The sequence below is a fragment of the Mobula birostris genome, unplaced genomic scaffold, assembly GCF_030028105.1.
Source record: "Mobula birostris isolate sMobBir1 unplaced genomic scaffold, sMobBir1.hap1 scaffold_379, whole genome shotgun sequence".
Lineage (NCBI taxonomy): Eukaryota > Metazoa > Chordata > Chondrichthyes > Myliobatiformes > Myliobatidae > Mobula > Mobula birostris.
This window is the reverse complement of record NW_027276868.1, coordinates 165,764-185,152: the sequence shown is the minus strand read 5'-3', so window position 1 is coordinate 185,152 and position 19,389 is coordinate 165,764. Positions and strand designations below refer to the sequence as shown.

The following is a 19,389-nucleotide window of genomic DNA, read 5'->3' as shown; positions in this document are numbered from 1 at the left end:
TTCCTTAATAAATATCACCTGTACCTGCTTTGTTAGATTATCTTGATATTCTCTGAAGGTGATGTAAAAATTTTATCTAACAACAATTAAGCTGTGGTTCTGCCTCTCTCTGAGCTACACTTTTAATTATCACGTTTCTAAATCTTGGTGCCCGCCCTATAACTACAGCAGAGAACTATTTCTTATTCCTAAGTCTTAGTGACACGATGAATCTAGAAATTGGGGTATGGGTTGTTTGTATGTAAGTATGCAAATAAGCAATATGATTTAATGACATTGACATATACATGATATTAGCACAGATGGTAGTTGTTAGAATGCGGTAAGAGCTCATGTGTTTTGAAGCTCTTGGTGTCTGCCAGAGATTATTAAAGGCAGTTCTCACCAGTTATACATTAGTGGCTCTCTGAACGTCACCCCCTACACAAGAAGTGCTGACAAGAATAGTCAAAGCAACTGACGTGGATTAGGTTCAGGGAGAAAAAACACTGTGTTCTGAGGAAATACTTCGAAGCACCTACTGAGCATTGCTGATTGATGACACTGCTTATGAGACTTCAGAAATGTAGAACTGGGGAAAAGAAAACAGCCCCAGGATCTCACAGATGAACAAGGTGACAGGTACTTAACACTGCAGCAATTAGAAAAAGTGTGCGTGTGTGTGTATGAGAGAGAGAGTGAGTGAGAGAGAGAGAGAGTGAGAGAGAGTGTGAGAGAGTGAGAGAGAGAGAGGAGGGAATGATGCTGAATACAGTACGACACATGAGGAAGCTGAGGACTGCAGAGAAGCCTTGAGAGCAGCCGGATCACAGTATAGGTGGGGAACGGGATGGGATGGGATGATGGCTCTGATAGGATACTGTATGCCTGCAAGGAATGTACAATTGATTCTGCGAGTCCTTCACAACAAATGCAAAGGGGAAGGAAATGTTCTTTACTAAGAATTACATTTTGGAAGCAGAAGGATCAAATTGAACATATGTAGGCACTGAATACCGCCAAAAGATACTGTAAGAAAGTTATTCTCCTGTTAGATTTAATTTTAAAATGTCTTTTGCTGTTTAATTAGGTAAACAACAAAGAAGAACACAGAAGTAATGCAGAAATGGAATATTTGTCTAATCCGCAGCCATTAGACATAGCAAACATTGTAAGTTTGGCGTGAGGAATTGAACGGAGTTAGGGACTATATTATTGATTACACACTATGATGTGAGATCAGTTAAACAATAAAAAGGATTCAGCCAGATTGTTGGGCACACAAAGAATTACATTGGACCTGGCTAATAACATTGGAAAATGCCCCAAGATCTCATCCATTGACCAGCATAAACATGGAGTAACATTACGAGGGGTGATTGATAAGTTTGTGGCCTAAGGTAGAAGGAGTCAATTTTAGAAAACCTAGCACATTTATTTTTCAGCATAGTCCCCTCCTACATTTACACACTCAGTCCAGCAGTCGTGGAGCATACAGATCTTGGACCTCCAGATGTGTCCACAGATGGGTGATTGATAAGTTTGTGGCCTAAGGTAGAAGGGGATGAGTTATACAGCTCTCGTTACATGCATGTGCAGGCCAACTCTTTAAGTGATTATGCAGAAAGTTTGAAGTTGATAACTCATCTCCTTCTACCTTACGCCACAAATTTATCAATCACCCTTGATGAGTTATTAACTGATGAGTTATAACTTGTAAGTACTGTAACACCATGCATAGAAATCATATTACATGAACATGAAGTAATCTCCAAAATTATTGATGCTGACATTACCAGATGCAAGGCACACATATTTACCAAGGCTGATGCCAGGACAGTGTACTTCTAAGGTTGACTAGTGGCATATCTCTGAAAGTTAGATAATTCGAGAAGCAAGCATTGCAGAGCTCAGCTCTGTTGTTGGATGGATCAGTATTACTCCACCTAGTAATGAGGATTGCATCGCTGCACCAGCTGCTTAAAAGGAATGGAAAGTGGAGGCAGAAAGCACACTGACATAGAGCATATGGTTCACAAAATGAATCCTTATTGTTAATTGTGGCATTGGGAGAATATTTAAGCTCAAGTATATCCTGTCAAGCAGTAGATTGTGCACTGGTCATAATCAGATCCTGGAAGGTGGTCAGGATTAGCCATAAGAGACCTTAAGATATAGGAGAAGAATTAGGTCATTTGGCCCATCGAGTCTGCTCTGCTATTTCATCATGGCTGATCCAATGTTCCTCTCATGCCCAATCTCCTGCTTTCTCTCTGTATCCCTTCATGCCCTGAACAATCAAGAGTCCATCAGCCTCTACCTTAAATATACATAAAGACTTGGTCTCCACAGCTGTTTGTGGCAAAGAATTACACAAATTCATCACTCTCTGGCTAAAGAAATTCCTCCTTATTTCCATTCTAAAAGGATGCCCCTCTATTCTGAGGTTGTGTCCTCTGGTCAGACTCTCCCACCATAGGAAACATCCCCTCCACATCCACTCCTTCAAGACCTTTCACCATTCAATAGCTTTCAATGAGGTCACTCCTCATTCTTCTGAATTCCAGTGAATACAGGTCCAGAGCCATCAATGCTCTTCATATGACAAGCCATGCAATTCTGGAATCATTTTCATGAATGTCCTTTGAACCCTTTCCAGTTTCAGCACATCCTTTTGAAGATAAGGGGCCCAAAACTGCTCACAATACTTCAAGTGAAGCCTCACCGTTGCTTTAGAAAGTTTCAACATTACATTTTGCTTTTAGATTTTAGCCGTCATGAAATGAATGCTAACATCATATTTGTCTTCCTCTCCACAGACTCAACCTGCAAATTAACCTTTAGGGAATCTTGCACAAGGACTCTCAAGTCCCTTTGTGCCTCAGTTTTTTGCATTTTCTCTCCGTTTAGAAAATAGTCAACCCTTTCATTTCTTCTACCAAAGTGCATGACTGTACACTTCCCAATACTGTATTCCATCTGCCATTTCTTTGCCCATTCTCCTAATCTAAGTTCTTCTGTAGCCTCTCTACTGCCTCAAATCTACCTGTCCCTCACTTATCTTCATATCGTCTGCAAGCTTTGCAACAACGTCATCAATTCCAACATTGAAGTCATGGACATATAATGTGGCACCTTGTCAAATGCCTTCTGAAAATCCAAGTACACAACATCAATCAAATATCCTTTGTGTACACTGCTTGTTATTTCTTCAAAAGCCAATGGGAGAAATACACAATTAGAAATGAACCACAGGCTACCACATTTCAGCTTTTGCCATTTTCTGTAGGGAAGATCTCTTCTTGTTGTCATGTTTTAAAAATTCCCTTTGGCTGTTTAGACCCAAAATAGGTGAGTTCAATCACACAGATTCTAACTTGGAGAAATGTGTGATTCTGTTCTCCAAATACCATGACTTCATTGTATTATCAGTCTTCCAACCAATTCTACTTTAGATGCCTTCGCAGTCACAGGGGCAGAAACTGCTGAGGCAACTCAGAAAGAACTTCTAAAAACAAAATGATAAGATTAAAAAATTGACTAATTCAGTTAAGTGTCCAAATGTGGGTGTGCTTTCATTCATAATGGAGGATTCAATTTCTCTGCAAGTTAAGGTTTCTAAACTCCTGGGAACACAAGCCTAGTCTAATGTTTCCTAATGAGACAATTTGCCTTTCCTAGCATCATTCTGGCAAACCTGCAAACTACTTTGAATGCATTTCACTCCTTCATCAAATAAAAGAGACCCAGGCACTTCAGATGTGCTTTCACACACATGTATGGAGGTTGTGCCACGTACACCCAAAGCACAAACTCCATACTGTAGTGTAATGTTCTCCTAGCCATAACAATAATGTAAGCATGCTATACAGACAGTGGAATGGGTAAGCAAAGGTGATGCAGGTGATTTCTGCACTAGCTGTGCCATATGATCCTTGAAAGTCATCCTATTCTGATGTGTGGAATATGTGCATTCCGGGTAAAATCTTGCTTTGAGAAATAATCCTACTGACTTCAATGGAATGAGAGCTGCAGGACAGGTGCAACATGGTGACATCACTCTACTGACTGGGCTTGAACTTTTAGGGTATGGCATAGTTGCTTGATGTATGTATCCACACAGGGATTTAGCAAGAACTGGCTAGGGAATGGAGAGGGAAAAGTATGTTTTAGCAGTAAGATGATAAATTCCTCATTGTTCGAATGAACTGGGTGGAAGAGGACTATAAGCTAAATATCTTAAAGATTAGCTTTATTTGTCACATGTGCATCGAAACAAACAGTGAAATGGGATGAACAACACACACACACAAAATGCTGGAGGAACTCAGTAGGCCAGGCAACATCCATGGAAATAAGTACAGTTGACACTTCGGGCCAAAACCCTTCAGTGCTGCTGAAGGGTCTCGGCCTGAAACGTCGACTGTACTCGTTTCCCTAGATGCTGCCTGGCCTGCTGAGTTCCTCCAGCATTTTGTGTGTGTTGCTTGGATTTACAGCATCTGCAGATTTTCTCTTGTTTGTGAAATGCAATGAATATGCTGTGGGCAGCCCGTAAGTGTCTCCAAGCTTCTGGCGCCAACATAGCACGGCCACATCTTACTAATCCTAACTTGGAACGTGGGAGGAAACCAGAGCTGCCAGAGGGAACTGGCATGGCCACAGTGAGAAAGTACAAACTCTCTACAGACGGCGGTGGGAATGGAATGCACGGTTCACAGTTGGCACTACGATGGGTGACATGAATGGCAATGCTACCATGCTACCGTACAAGTTCCACTAATCCCTCCTCTTTTTGTTCAGTGGCTTGCAGTGTGGGCAGCATGAGTTGGCACCGCGTGAAAGGGCAAAACGCATGGCAGCAGGTCCGAAGCAACACACATACAAAATGCCGGAGGAACTCAGCAGGTCAGGCAGCATCTATGGAGGGAAATAAGCAGTCAATATTTTGGGCCTAGAGCTTTCATCAGGACTCATGAAGAAAGGTTCCAATGAAGGATATAGGCCCGAAATGTCAACTGCTTATTCCCCTCCATAGGTGCTGAGTTCTTCCAGCAGTTTCTGTGTGTTGCTCTGGATTTCCAGCATCTGTAGAAGCTCTTGTGCTTATGACAGCAGGTTCCTATTTTTATTTCCAGTTGAGCAGTACTTTTCAATAACTGTTTTGCAGAAAACTTCACTTGTCAGCAGAGTTTCCCTGCAAGATGTGAGTTCAGCAAGATTCAATAAAGTGAACCACAAAAGATGGAGTGCAGGTCTTGGTAATTTTTCACAAAATGAGCTTCCATTTTCCCATACATCATTGTGGGAAACTTTCAAGGGGAGGCCAGGCACTTCTCCACAGGAAGTAGAATATAGAACAGACCATAAATGTTTCTGGAGGACATTACAAATGCTATTAGCATAGCTTTTAGAATTACAGGACCCTGGTGAAGCAAAAATCATTATCTTATTCTAATATGTATATAAATTCTAAAAGATTCAATGATTGTATGATCAATAGGTTACTGGGACAATAAAGCAATGGATAATCATGACTATTAGCTTCCTGTGAATGTAAATAAATATACGTAGACTTGATGCCCACATCCAAGATAATATGAAATTAGTTTGATTTGTAGTTCAAGTGAATTTTGAGCATTTTCTTTCATTGAAAGAAAACTTAAAGTTCAGTCAGATTTTGCCAACACAGACTTGAAGGAAGGTAGGAGTGATTTCTTTTCTGCAAAGATTAGATTATTATGGATCTGTTCATCCTCAGCTATGAAATTACATTGTGAGAACAAAAATTACATAGAGGCAGATGGAAAAGATGTCCTTCGTTCACCAGTAATAATAATTAACCTTCACTGCAGGAATTTCTTTTTATAACTGCTCACTCACTGTTTAATAAGTGAACTTTATAACCATTTCCTCAAGTCACAATTTGAAATCAAATGTCTTGCAATCTTACAGCAATTAATGCACATTTTGAACGCAACAACTCAAGTGCAGAGAAACTATGTCACCTCTGGACTACCTTCATCCTACGGCATGAGGAAAAATAATGTTCAGGCATTCAGACGTCTGGCTTGTTGCAGTCGTCTGCCTTCTGAACCTGTCTGAAAAGCATTACCCATCTGAAGTCCAATTAGAAAGTGTCTGCCAGTCTAACGATTAATACAAGCATTGCACGGCCTTCGCACAGCTGATCCTGCAAAGGTTTGTCAATTCATCTTCTTACAGAGCTGAGCAACACCATAGAATTTTCCTCAATGAGAGTTGCCAGCATGGAATTTTCTACCCCAGTGGGTAATGGGAGTGGGATCACAAAGGAAGAAGATTGTAGCAGTGAGGGTCATGGGGAGCTGGTACTGATAAGATGAGGCCTGGCTGGAGCATGCCAGTCATGATCACTTGGAATGGAGAGTCAGGCCTGAGGGCCTCAGGGGCTGAGAGGCCTGATATGGCTCTTCAATCCTTACATTCTTATCTGATCACGAGGAAATCTGCAGATGCTGGAATTTCAAGCAACACACATAAAAATTGATGGTGAACGCAGCAGGCCAGATAGCATCTATCTATTGGTCCTGACGAAGGGTCTCGGCCCGAAACGTTGACTGTACCTCTTCCTATAGATGCTGCATTCACCAGCAACTTTATGTGTGTTGCTTCTTATCTGATGGCTTGTTTAAAATCATGCAAACTAACTCCTTCAGAATTGAACAAAACAAAGCTTTTCTGAAATCAATCACAGAAAAGTGATTTCAAGTGAATATTTCTTAAAGCCATTTGTTTTGATACAAAACATTGGGCCATTGCTTTCAATTTACAGGTTGTGTTCTTTTACATAATTGGGAAGTGGTGTTTCTTTGAGGTAAGTTTTGTCATGTTGGAAACCAACAGTGACAAGACATGGAAATTAAGATGCTCTGGTCTGTAAATTATGATACAGATTATTGTATCATATGTAAAAGACTTGTATTAAATTCCTTAACACCCTAACTTACAGCAAGCAGTATGAATCTGTTTAGTTTCATCCTTCATTATGAGTAGTTACAAGATATTAGATAAAATACTCCAGGTACTCAATAAGGCTACAGAAGTTGCCTAAGTTTTCATGCAATTGATTAATAACTTTGAAGATGAGCAGCAAGTTCCAGCATGTCTTTACCAATAATAGACAACACAAACACCTCCCGGTATCTAGTCGGGAATGCAAATAAATTAGTTGGCTCAATCTCGGTACTAGCCTACAAAGTACCCAGAACATCTTCAAGGAGCAGTGTCGCAGAAAGGCAGTGTCTATTATTAAGAACCTCCAGCACCCAGGACATGTTCTTTTCTAACTGTTACCATCAGGTAGGAGGTACAGAAGCCTGAAGGCACACACTCAGTGATTCAGGAACAGTTTCTTCCCCTCTGCCATCCGATTCCTAAATGGACATTGAACCCTTGGACACTACCTCACTTTTTAAATATATATTACTTGTTTTTTGCATGACTTTTAATCTATTCAATATACGCATACTGTTAGTGAATTTTTAAATTATTATTTTATTCTTATTTTTCTTCTTCTATATTATATATTGCATTGAACTGCTGCTGCTAAGTTAACAAATTTCATGACACATGCCGGTGATAATAAACCTGATTCTGATAACATCCCCTCAACCTGAGAGTGGCAAATAACAGCAACGTCACCAGACTCATAGCTTGTAAGCCCATTGATCCAGATTTTCTGATTCGCATGATTACACTTTCAAAAATGGTTATTTATTTCAGTTGTATGTTGTAGAAATTTATCCAGTAGAAACTATCACATTTTCCTATTTAACAGTGCATAGTTCAAAGGTAAACTCTTAGATAGGAATGTAGTAAACTGTTTCCTTTTTCAGCCTACTGTACTTATGATTTTATGATGTATTCATTTGTAGAATTAGATCTCACAATATCATTGACCTCTGTTCAAATGCTTAGTTTAGAAATCATGCAGCACCTATGTGCCAATTCAGTTGCATATTGGGCTGTATTCGGCAGATAATATCAAGAAAGCAATTCTCTAAATGTCTGTATTTGTGATCAATACAGAAAGAATGCAAATCGATCAGCTTTGTATCCTCTTTATCTTGCTAAACTGCCTCACAAACTGAAGTGAAGTTACTGGATTAGTGGAATCCTCTCTGTTTATCTTCTAGGGTGAACGTCAACACAGGCAAATACTAGACAAAGTTAAACGTGTAACTACTTCACTATACTGGGGGCGACACAGAAGACGTGAGGCAAGCAGTGGGAGTAATGTGTGCGGCTGTGACGATCCTTCAGAAGAATACATACATTCCGTCGACCATTTTGCAAAAAGATGAAACGATAAAAAATAAGCCTCAGGGATTCAGCAAGTAACCAATGACTTGCAACCCGCCCTCGGTCAGCGGTGCGACACCTGCAACGTCGTCATGTCTGCACCGTGGACCCTGGTTTTGAAATCCGATCCAATAACTTTAGAGGTTCAATACAAAAGGCGGAGGTGATTGTGTAGTGCAATTCATATTTTTGACTAGGGATGAATTTCCAGGCATATTGGACTCAGCAGAACAGGTGATTGGGGGAGTGTGAATGAGAAAATCACTGTGTAGATCCAGGAACTCAGAAATATGTCCTTGGGAGGAGTGATAGTCAAATAGATCCTGGAAAGAGATGGATTCTAGGGGTCAGTGTCAACTCGGGAGGTAATCAGGTAGATTCCATAGAATCCCAGGAACCGATTGGTCAGATCGCTGTGACATCAGGCTGCTCCCTTGCTCTTGGACAAAGTACTTGGTTACATAAACTCTTGGCGCCTTCCTTGAATTCCTCTTGTTTCTCAACAACCACAGATGTTACAATTAAGACAGAAGCAACAAAAAAATGTTAAGCAGACTGCATAGAAAATTGCTGATCCACTCTAAGCGGATTAGCCACTCCTCCTTGCTGTACTCCTCGCCAACACATGCACGTTGAGGCCTTCCAAATTCCCCCCGTTCGCCGTCACGCTGCTTCCACCACTGTGTCCTCCACCCCAGCCCATCCTGATCAGCTGAACTCTACTGAGGCATGTACCTTTTCTCCTTTGTCACCTTTTAGACCGGCGTCACCCTGGGCAACAGAGGAAAGGGAAGAGAAGAGGTATAGTTTAATGGAACACAGCCCAGCTCACTGTAGATGCACACACATACACATCATTTAAAATTGTGTTATGTACAGCAACCAAACAAAATGGACATCTCACCTTCTCACCTCGACTTCCAACGTCACCCTGATGGAAAAAGGACAGAAAAAGAAGAAAGATCTGAGCGCCAACATGATTAAAGGCAAGGCAGGTTTTTTTTTAAAACTTCTACTCTTGTCCCAAACATTTAGAAACTTTGGCTACAAATGGAAAACCGAATTTATTATGAAGAACTGATTATGAAGAAAGGACAGGTCTGCATAGGACCTGCTGAATGGAGAAGGGCTCCATTAGTAATTTCTATGTGTTCACAGGCAGTGCTATTTTCAGAAGAGAAACATTACTGGGCTGGATCTTGGACCAATGTGTAATCCAGTCTCTCCTCACATCTGCACTTATCTTGGGGGAGTGTGTGTGTGTATATATACATATATATATATAATGCAATCTTGTGGTATCCTGGAGATGTCAGCAAGGTCTTAATAGCAACTTGCCTCATTCAGCACTCTGCTGAGATCCACCACAGAACGCCCTGGTTGCCCTTTGCACGAGGCAAAATTAAAGGCTATCAAAGTTATTGGCTGGTGGTTGTCAACCCAAATCATTGGTTTCCATTTTCCTGCATGGATGCTGCCTTACCCCTTGAGTTCCTCCAGTCACTTGTTCTTGTAGCTGCAGTGATATCTGGCCTTCTTAGACCTGGACCTGGCCTACCTACAGTAGATGTCTCAAGGAACAGGAAATAGAACACCAAAGCTATTTCCCAGAATTCACTGGGAGGACAAGGGAACCAACATCAGTGTCTAGTCCCAGAACCATATCCCCAGGGCCTAGTTACTCTCAGTCAGCTGATCTGAAGATTCCTTGTTGTCTCCACACCCAACACCAACTCCCAATTCAGTCGTTCTATACCAAGCCCCAGCATGGGAACAGGTCACCAGATAGACAGCGGAAAAGTTCCAAGGACGTGCTCAAAGCTTAGCCGAAAAAATGCAGCACCCCACTGGCTCCTTGGGATCCCTGGAACAAGGGTGCTTAAGGTGGAGAGGAGCATTCAGGATGGTGTTGAGAGTCCTAAGCCACTCCTCAGCAGCACACGGATGTCCTGCATCAGTGATAGAAGGGGCAGGCCACCTCACCATCTATCCACCTTGTCTGCAGGACAACCTGCAAGTACCACACTGTCATTTCAAAACTGGAGCAGAAGCAACTCATTCTCAATCTCAAGGAATTACCAACCAAGTGCAGAGGAGGTATATGATCCCATCAGTCACTGACTTTACACCAACATTTAATGTCCTGGTTAATCTCACCTCCTGATTTATTTCGGCCAATCATGTCCCTGCTGGCTTGTAGATCATCCCTAGTCCCCCACTAATATTCCCCAAAACCTTCATTTCCCCAGATTTTATCACTCAGGACACAATAGAAGATCCCTACCCCCCACCAATATTCCCCAAGAGTTTTTCTCTCCACAAGGCCTTCATCTCCCCCAGATTTTATCACTCAAGACACACTAAGGATAATGGGAGGAAAACAGAACAACCAGGAAAACCTCCGCGCCCCAGCACAGTTTTTAAAAATGATATATCTGCTTTCGAAAGCCACAGAATCAACAGCAAAACCTCAGCGTCTGGAGCTGAAAGTGCAGTGCTCAACTTTTCTGAAATCTGCTGTCAAGAGGATCAACATTTCCACAAACACGGAATTTGCTTTGAACTCTGCAGAACATTTGCTTTTAATTTTGAGCGTATCCTTTGAAATAACCTGTGGTTTAGAAGTCACCTAAATGGACTTCCCAGCATCAAAACAGTAAAAGCAACCTCCTTAAATGCCATCACTGAAATACCGTAACAATCTACAAATTAAGCTGTGCCATTTGGCATACTACTTCAGAAACAATATTTATCATTGGGCAGATTTCCATCATTAGCAGATGAGTTTCCTCACAGTTTGGAACTCAGAAAGTGTACATAATATGATCATGCCAAAAAACAAGCGTTACTCTTCTGGAGAGAGGAATGAACGAAGGAGGGGTCAGGCAGATCCTCCCAACAAGCAGAGGCTGTTACTGCAGCAAGTTGTTAGGGTGGTGTCTGTAAGGGCACGAACATCTACAATGAATGCCCACCCTCTTGGCAGCTAAGTGCCCTTGCAGACATGAACGCAAAAGAGAGAATTAAAATCAAAGGTTTCGCACTCAGTTGTCTGAATTCTTTTGTCGCAGCGAGCTGCAAAATGCCATGTCTCAAAAGAGATGACTTACCTGCACCCTAAGGTTTCTGAGAATGAGGGGGCACCAGAGTTGGACTTTTGTTTCTGCAGGATTTCTTCTGGTTTCTCTGATCACTGATGCTTGACTGGAGATCTGCTGGCAGTCTACTGACAGGTTTCCCATTTGGATTGATCTGTCAGGTTAGTTTTGCTGCACTCTTCCTTTGAATGCAGACGTGGGCCTGGCTCTTTAAATAAATCCAGTTTGAGCCTTGAGCATTATTAAAATCTGTTTTCTTTAAATGAGGGAACAGTCTCAGGTTTATTAACTTCATGTGGTGGAATATCTAACCAGCAATATACTTTGGGTATTGTACAACCTTTGAAATAATCTGGGCTGCAGGAAAACAGTACAAAGGCACATCAAGTTTTTGTTTGTGACTAAAAACATGTTTTTCAGTGTTTGCTGTTGAAATTCATTAATTTCAGTGATTTGGAAGTGAAGCAACAACCTGCATTCCAGTTCCACTTTGAACCAAATATTGAGACATTTTCACTTAGCTGACCCAAATCATTTTGTTTGCACTGGAGAATACAGGTTGCAATCCACAATCTGCCAGCACTTTACCCCTATTGCTCCAAGAACATCATTTGTAATTAATATACTGGCACCTTTTTCAGCACAGTACAAAGAGTTCTTAAATATTCTAGAAAACAGACAAACCTTGGAACCTGGTTCACCGTCCTTTCCAGTCAAACCAGGTTCGCCCTGAAAAAGAATTATTAGATGTGAATTATGAGCAGAGATTTTTGGTGCATTAGATCACTGGTAGCTTCAAATTCAAAGCATGCAGCTTGATACCACTGTCACTCTTTTCTAAAGGGACATGTGTTTGTATAAAGAGCTCTATATAACAGACATGCTGCATTTATTAATGCAAAGGAGATCAGCTGGCTCAGGTGGAAAAACACACACACACACAGGTACTTGGGACATGAGTCATTTAGGAGTGGTAAGGCATTTTGTTCATCTATGCACACTACCTTGTGGAACCAGATATGATTTTATTGACTTCGCTGCAATGGAGAAACTAGGTGAAGCTTTATTGACACTTCTGTATAGTTTGCAAGGGTGACCCTGAGTTTCCAATTGCTTACCATCCGTTCCTAATCTGACCTCTCTCCACCACCTCCTATACCGTTCCAACCATGCTCAAAGCAAGCTTAAAGAATGGCATATTGAACCCCTCAGGACTCAACTTCAATACTTCAGTTTCACTTTGTTTTACTTATTTTCTCATCTATGTCTAAATGCTGATATGTACAGTATTGATCACCTTGGCTCCCCGTTGCCGACATTCCCTCTGTTCTTCCTGTCCTTTATACCTCTGCAACTTAAAACAAGAGTTCTCTCTGCCCTTCCCAGATCTGGTGAAAGGTGACTGACACAGAATGCGGCTCTATTTAACTCTCCAGAGAGTGTTACCTGACCTGCTCACCACTTCCTGCACCTCCTGCACTACTTTTGGATTTCTTGCATCCGTAATTGTTTGTTCCAATGACTTTATGGAATGCTGTTTTATTCGTGAAACGTCACAGTTCCAAGTTTGGAATTGTGTCCCGCTACAGAATTTTCCAAATTTCATATCTCGGTTGTCCAGCTAACAAAAATAGAAATACCAGTGGAAGCTGCTGTGTTCGATATAGAGGGAGCGTGTCAGTCTTGCTGGGTATTCAACTGGACTCTATTGATAACTCTGCTCTTACAGTGCGCGACCTCCTCCCACGTGGGAGTGGCTGACTGAGTAATGTAGGAAAACACTTCTCACTACCTCAGCAGAAGGCATTGTTTTCCAGCCCACTGAGGTTGTCTGACTTAGCAACTGCTGCAAGCAGCTTCTGCTCTTAGTCCAGTGGACCTCTCCCCTTTTGATGAATGTTTCTAGGTCACAGAGAGGGCAGGGGGAGATGAAAGGTCGAAAGGTTCGAGCATAAATATGTAAATATGGATACTTACATCCTTAGTGAAACTGAAGGGGAGGACAACGGGAAAGTGGATTCACTTTAAGATTATACCGGTAAAGACAATGACTTCATAAGAAGTAAACTTCTTTTGGTTACATGGAAGAAATATGAATGAGATTGAACTATTATTTTTCATTACCGTGATATTTTTCTGGGACAAAAACCACATGTGCTCTTGCCATTTACTGAGCCCTCTCAACTTGGTACAAACTCCAGAAAGATACTTCGGAGAGAAGGGTTTGCATTTACTGTATATGGTATAAGATGATCCATGAGGATAATCAGACTGATGTAATGAAATGCTGCATAAAGGGTAAACTCATCTGAGACCCTGTACATAAGCTGGTGTTTAAGCCACTGGCTCAGGGCTTCAGTTGAAAACATTGGGGGACTCAGGTAACAAATGTAGAACCAGCCGAACTGGAGAAAGAGCACATTGTGACTCTCACAACAAAGATTTTAGCTGAGTCAATTGAAAGGAATTTTATCGAGGTTAATATTGCCGCCAATTGTTCGACTTCAAAGTCTGCTGGTAATAAATGACTGTCTTCTTCAATTGTCCAGACACACTCATCATTCATCTATTTCTGAAACAGAGTCATTCTTGTGAATCCCCACTCGAGCTGTTTGATCCAATCACTTCATCATCAGATTGGTTAGGACTGTTACTTGCAATTCGGTGTCTTGTCTGTGTAACACAAACCAGATTTGAACTTTGCATTTGCAAATATGAAACCATTACTAACACTTGTCTGTTCATGAGCACTGAGCCTATCAGTGATTTCATATTGCTTAGATTGTTCCCAAGTTGGTGAGAACTGGAAGCTACATATTTACAGGTATGTAGTGGTGACTGCTCTCTCACTTTTCCTGAAGCTCTTCCTCATATTAGTACTGGCTCATAGGTCAGCTATAGGTCCTGCTTTTATTGAAGTGAACTGAACTTTGCTGCGACTGAACATTTCTGGTGGTTCTGGGGTCTCAAGTTTGATGGAGCGACCCAAATTCATTCCTGGTCAAATATGCTTTATATGCAATATGGGCTTGGTAGCACGTAACCTCCACTTCTGAAAATTAAAGTTAAAATATTTCAGAAATGAAGTAAAAACACACAAAACTATGTGCACATTTAGCTCGCACCAGCAAGCAGAAATTCCTAAGGCTTGGAGTTTCACATGAGAGCCTTTGAGTACATAGACTGCTGGTGATGTTGTGACATAACAAGAGTGGACTCGAAAAACTTTACCCTGCTGCTGTACTTTCTTAGATAGCATTGGTGACAGCGATTTGCACACAGATTGAGACCCCCAACATTCCTTCTTGTTTATACCAAGGGAACTTTTTCCTTATATTTCCCACAGTGAATAGAAGTACATTCTAATACGTAAACAGAAGAGTCCGAGAAAATGGCACTATTGTGAATACTTGAGTCAATCACAGCAAGAGAGGGTAAAAGCAACTGTGCACCCTGAAATGGGTTTATACTTGTGAGGAATGGAACTGAGATTAATTACATCATCCAGACTGAGGACGTGCTCAATCACAAGCAATTGCAGACGCTGGAATATGCAGCAACAGTTTGCTGAAGGAACTCAGTGGCATCAGTGGGAGGAATGGAATCATCAGCTTTTCAGTTCAGAAGCCTGCATCGGGGCTTTGACCTGAAATGTCAACCATTACTTTCCTGCCACGGATGCTGCTCGATCCACTGGGTTCCACAGATCGTCTGTGGCCGAGGAACTGTTCAGAAGGGGTTGAACGCAAACCCAGGTAACAAAAGCAGATGGAGAAAACTTTGATACATCGTCCCACCCAAAGCTTTATGTGCTGTACCTTTAGTTAAAATTAGCTCAGTGGTCAACAAAGTTCTTTGACCGCTGTATAAGAACACTCTAAAGTGACTTGTAAAAGAATCTCCTGAATGCAGCTGCCTCAGTTTCTGTCAATACAGATTGTGAATGGAATATGACAAAAGCAATTGTGAGGTTTCCTACCTTCTGCCCTTGAAAGCCAGGTACACCAGTGACTCCTATAGAGCCCTAAAATACACAAGAAGTGTGCAAATTACATTCCAAGTAGGCAGTAATCTCATTAGTTTCTGCAAAGATACAACTTTTGACTATTGCTGCTGTGAATTCTTTGTGAAGCTGCTGTAAGATAATAATTATTTCTAACAACATCTTTTCTAAAAATCTTCTGCTATTTGAAAGAAGTTGCATCGTCCAAGCACTTTCTCAGTCATCTGTGGTATGAATCACAGAGTCTAGAAAGTTCACAGCAGGAAGTGATGCCATTCAGCCCATCAATGTCCTTGACAACTTTATGCAAATGTAATTCAGCCAAACAATTTGATTCATTGGCTTATAGACCAACTGAAAATTCTGCTCAGCATTTGAAGCGTTGGTCACCTAGGTTTTTGAGTCACATTTGTGTTCTTGTTTCCTTGATCACCTCTCTGTGGGGACAGATACAGAACTACTCACAAGCTGGGTGTGTCGTCGCTGATTAACTGGACCCTGAAAACTTGCACTCCTTTTTACTTGTGCACAGGGAGGACAACACAGGCCCCGTCACCACACTGTTCCAAAGTCTAAACAGAGAAATGCCATTTAGATACAGAATTGGCCAGGAGTTACGGATATTGACCAATTGGTCACCTTGGATATGTTCATGTTCCTTCTTTGTAAGATCAATCGCCATTCACATTACAAGTGTTAAAAGTCAATAGAAAATACAAGCTGACAACCGATACTTCGAAGTTAGTAAAGTTGTTGGTGTGTGTGCCTTGAATTCTTAGATTGCATCCTTATCTTGTCTCAGTATGTCAAATAGCTCCAGTCTCTTGGTGGGCAAAGGGAAGCTATGCTCTTGAAAACTTTTCTTAAAAGACCTTTCTTGCCTGGGCACTCTGCAGACTACCTACAAACCACATCCTTGCCACATCAGTGTCTTAACCCTTAACTTGCTACAACTTCCACAATGGATTTACTTCCTTTGTGTCTTTCTCCAAATTCTGGCCAGGAATGAAACCAAATGGTGGATGGGGAATATTGCTTGTCTCTGCTGAGCTCCACAAAGCTCCATGTGGAAGAGATAAGGAAATATCTTAAGCAATATGCTGCAGGCTACAGAACTGGATGTTATGAACACTAGTCTAGCTCTGTAATAACAGCAATATCAAGGTTTGAAGTTCTGTAGCATTCTCTCAAAGGAATAAATGTACTTATAACACATGGTTCATATCTTCAGACAGAGATGTCTTCCACCTGGCTAATCTATGTCTTAAAGAACTCTACATTCTGAATGAACAAATGCCCATCGCATTGAGTTCAAATGACTACCTACAATATTAATTTACGTTAGAGGTGATTCAATAATCCTCATCTCTCTACAAGTTTATTCCGCAATGGATCACTTCTCTAAAGTATAATGTAACATTATTTTTAGCATTAATTAGAAGACTGATCAAAGGTATTTCTAACATTTGATACGAGTACAGGAGGCAATATCAATCAGTTGCCTATTAACTAATATACTCCTAATCTTAGGTCACAGCATGGCATTTTACAGTCAATTAAGAACTTCTGAAATGTAGCTACTGTTGTAATATCTGAAATGGAGCAGTAAATTTATACACAAGGTTCTGCAAGTTGCAGGTAACTCCTGGCTCTATATCAGAGCCACTCACTGGTCCCATTCTTCAGCCTTGCAACCATCTCCACAGCTTTGCAGTTTTGCCCTCAACATGTATTTATCCAGCTCCTCCTTAAGCACCACAGCAGTACCTATTTCCACCACGTCTGCAGGGAAAGCATTCCAGATTCCAACCACATGCTGCAAAAAATGTTTTTCTTCAAGTCACTGTTAATTCTCTTCACCTTTATTTCATATTTATCCTTGGACACTCTATCAGCAGTAATTCACTAAAATCTCTGATTCCTGTGGCCTAACCTGAATTAAATCCTCAACTTGCTGTCTTACGTTGCCTCCCACTTGTCACTCTGTCCAGACTTCTCACCAGCATGGTGTGGATACAGGGGAGAATGATTTGATTATGTCTGAAGCTTTGAGCACAGAAAGTCCTCCGGAATAGTCATCAAAAGGTAGGAATAGATATTGGCCAAGACCCTGCTGAGAGTTTCCCTGTACAAAAATGGCCCAGGAATATCTTTTACAGCAATCTGACAGAACAGAAGCAGAAGCAGGTTCAATGCCTTATTCAAAGCAACGGTCCTCAGTCCATGTATTTGATCAAGCACCATTCTTTATACCCGGCAAATGAAATATTTCACCAATAAAAAAGAAATCAGAACAGTTGTGTCACAAGTGCCTGATCCAATATTTCTGTGCCAGGTTGTGGTTGACCCACCCTGGACCTCCTATTTGTCAGCTCCACGATCCCTCATGGACTTAGTAACCTGTTCCAGCTCTGTGGTATCCATTTTGTTTGTGTTCCCCGACTTCTACAAGGTGAAACCTGAGACCCTGCCCGGAATAGCTCTGGCTACCATCCACAGCTTATGTATTTAAAAATTTTTAAATATGGTTAAAGTAGCAAACTGTTATAACCCAATTATAAAACATAATTATAAAGTAAACTGAAAGCAAAATTTAACCTGAAGGTAATTTTTTAAATGAAGGTTGGTGACTTCCAACCAAACGGTCATTACATGTATGGTATGTAGCTGGCACAAAGCTGAGAGATCAAACGTGAAGAGAATCTGCATTCCACAGTCAGTTTAGTATGATTTCGAATCTCCACTGGGTCACAGTGGCAAGACTAGTGACAGAACAGGATGTCAGAGACACTGGCAGCTGGACTGCAGTGTGCATCAAACTCCTGTGTCTGTGCTGAAGAGACGTTGAACACCAAAAGGCAGACAGATATCACTTCTACAATTTCCCCAATGTGATTTGTTTTTGATGAGTATCATTTAAAAATGCTGCTGTTATTGCACACAGATAACATCAATATTAATTCTGTTGTATCCTTTCCCTGAACTAACTCAATAAAATTCAGTTGACTCTAACATATATTAAGTATTTGCTTCTGCTATTTTTCCACATAATTTCCTCTTTTAAATTACTTCCCAAGTTAGGTCTTCCAGGTCCCCTCATCCATGTTGATCCGACACAAACGATTCCCACAGTCAGCCACCAGGAAACATAATCTCTCCTCAAATTTTCATTTTGTTAGTGGAGGACAGGTTGTACCTACAACTTCTCTTGTCCTTCAGCCTGCCACTCTCAGTGCTCCAGCCTGAAGAACTACAAGTACTTGCTTCCCCCTTTTCCCCTTGGGCAGAAATCAGTGCGAGAGGTGACGCAGTGCAAAGGTTAAAAAGAGCTCGGGAGCCTTCAGCTTTCTTTCAGTGGGATGAAATCAGTGTGGGACAATAAAAAGAAAGGAGGTGTAAGTGGAGTGGCCATGGTTGGAGTGGGCCAGTGTTAGAGCGGTCCAGCTTTGGCTCAACAGGCTTAGACGAGAACAGGATGGGCAAGTACAGGCAAAGGTTCGAAGTAGGCAAGTTTCTTTTCTCTCTCAGTACATAGCTAGTGCACTGAGAGTAAACCTGGAGGTAGTGGTATGTTCCTTCTTTGAGATGTGGGAAAGTCAGGAGACCTTATCAGTCTCCCTGATAACTACATCCGCACAAAGTGCGCTGAGCTGCAGCTCCTTAGAGACCATGTTAAGGAAATGGATCTGCAGCTCAATGACCTTTGGAATGAGGAGATGATAGATAGGATCTATGGGGAGGTAGTCACTCCTAAGTTGCAGAAGGCAGGTCCCTAGATGATAGTCAGGAGAGACAGGGGGATAAGTCAGCCAGTGCAGAGTAACCCTGTGTCCATTCCCTCAATAATAAGTGTACCGCTTTGGATACTATTGTGGGGGGTGGGGGAGGCCCTAGCAACAGGTCTCTGACACTGAGACACTGAGTCTGGCTCTGTGGCTCAGAGGCAATGGAGGCGGAGTGCAGTAA

At 41.5% G+C, this 19,389-nt stretch overlaps 1 protein-coding gene across 1 annotated transcript in view; it reads right to left on the bottom strand.

The window, feature by feature from the left end:
* The window catches only part of LOC140193053 (uncharacterized), a gene marked incomplete at its 5' end in the record, with an annotated part of 166,646 nt that overhangs the window by 117,410 nt on the left and 29,847 nt on the right, over nt 1-19,389 (bottom strand). The window contains 4 exons of the mRNA XM_072250497.1: nt 9,058-9,093; nt 9,227-9,253; nt 12,105-12,149; nt 15,400-15,444. Of these exons, the coding sequence (XP_072106598.1) occupies nt 9,058-9,093; nt 9,227-9,253; nt 12,105-12,149; nt 15,400-15,444 (153 nt within the window). The remainder of the gene's footprint in view (nt 1-9,057; nt 9,094-9,226; nt 9,254-12,104; nt 12,150-15,399; nt 15,445-19,389) is intronic.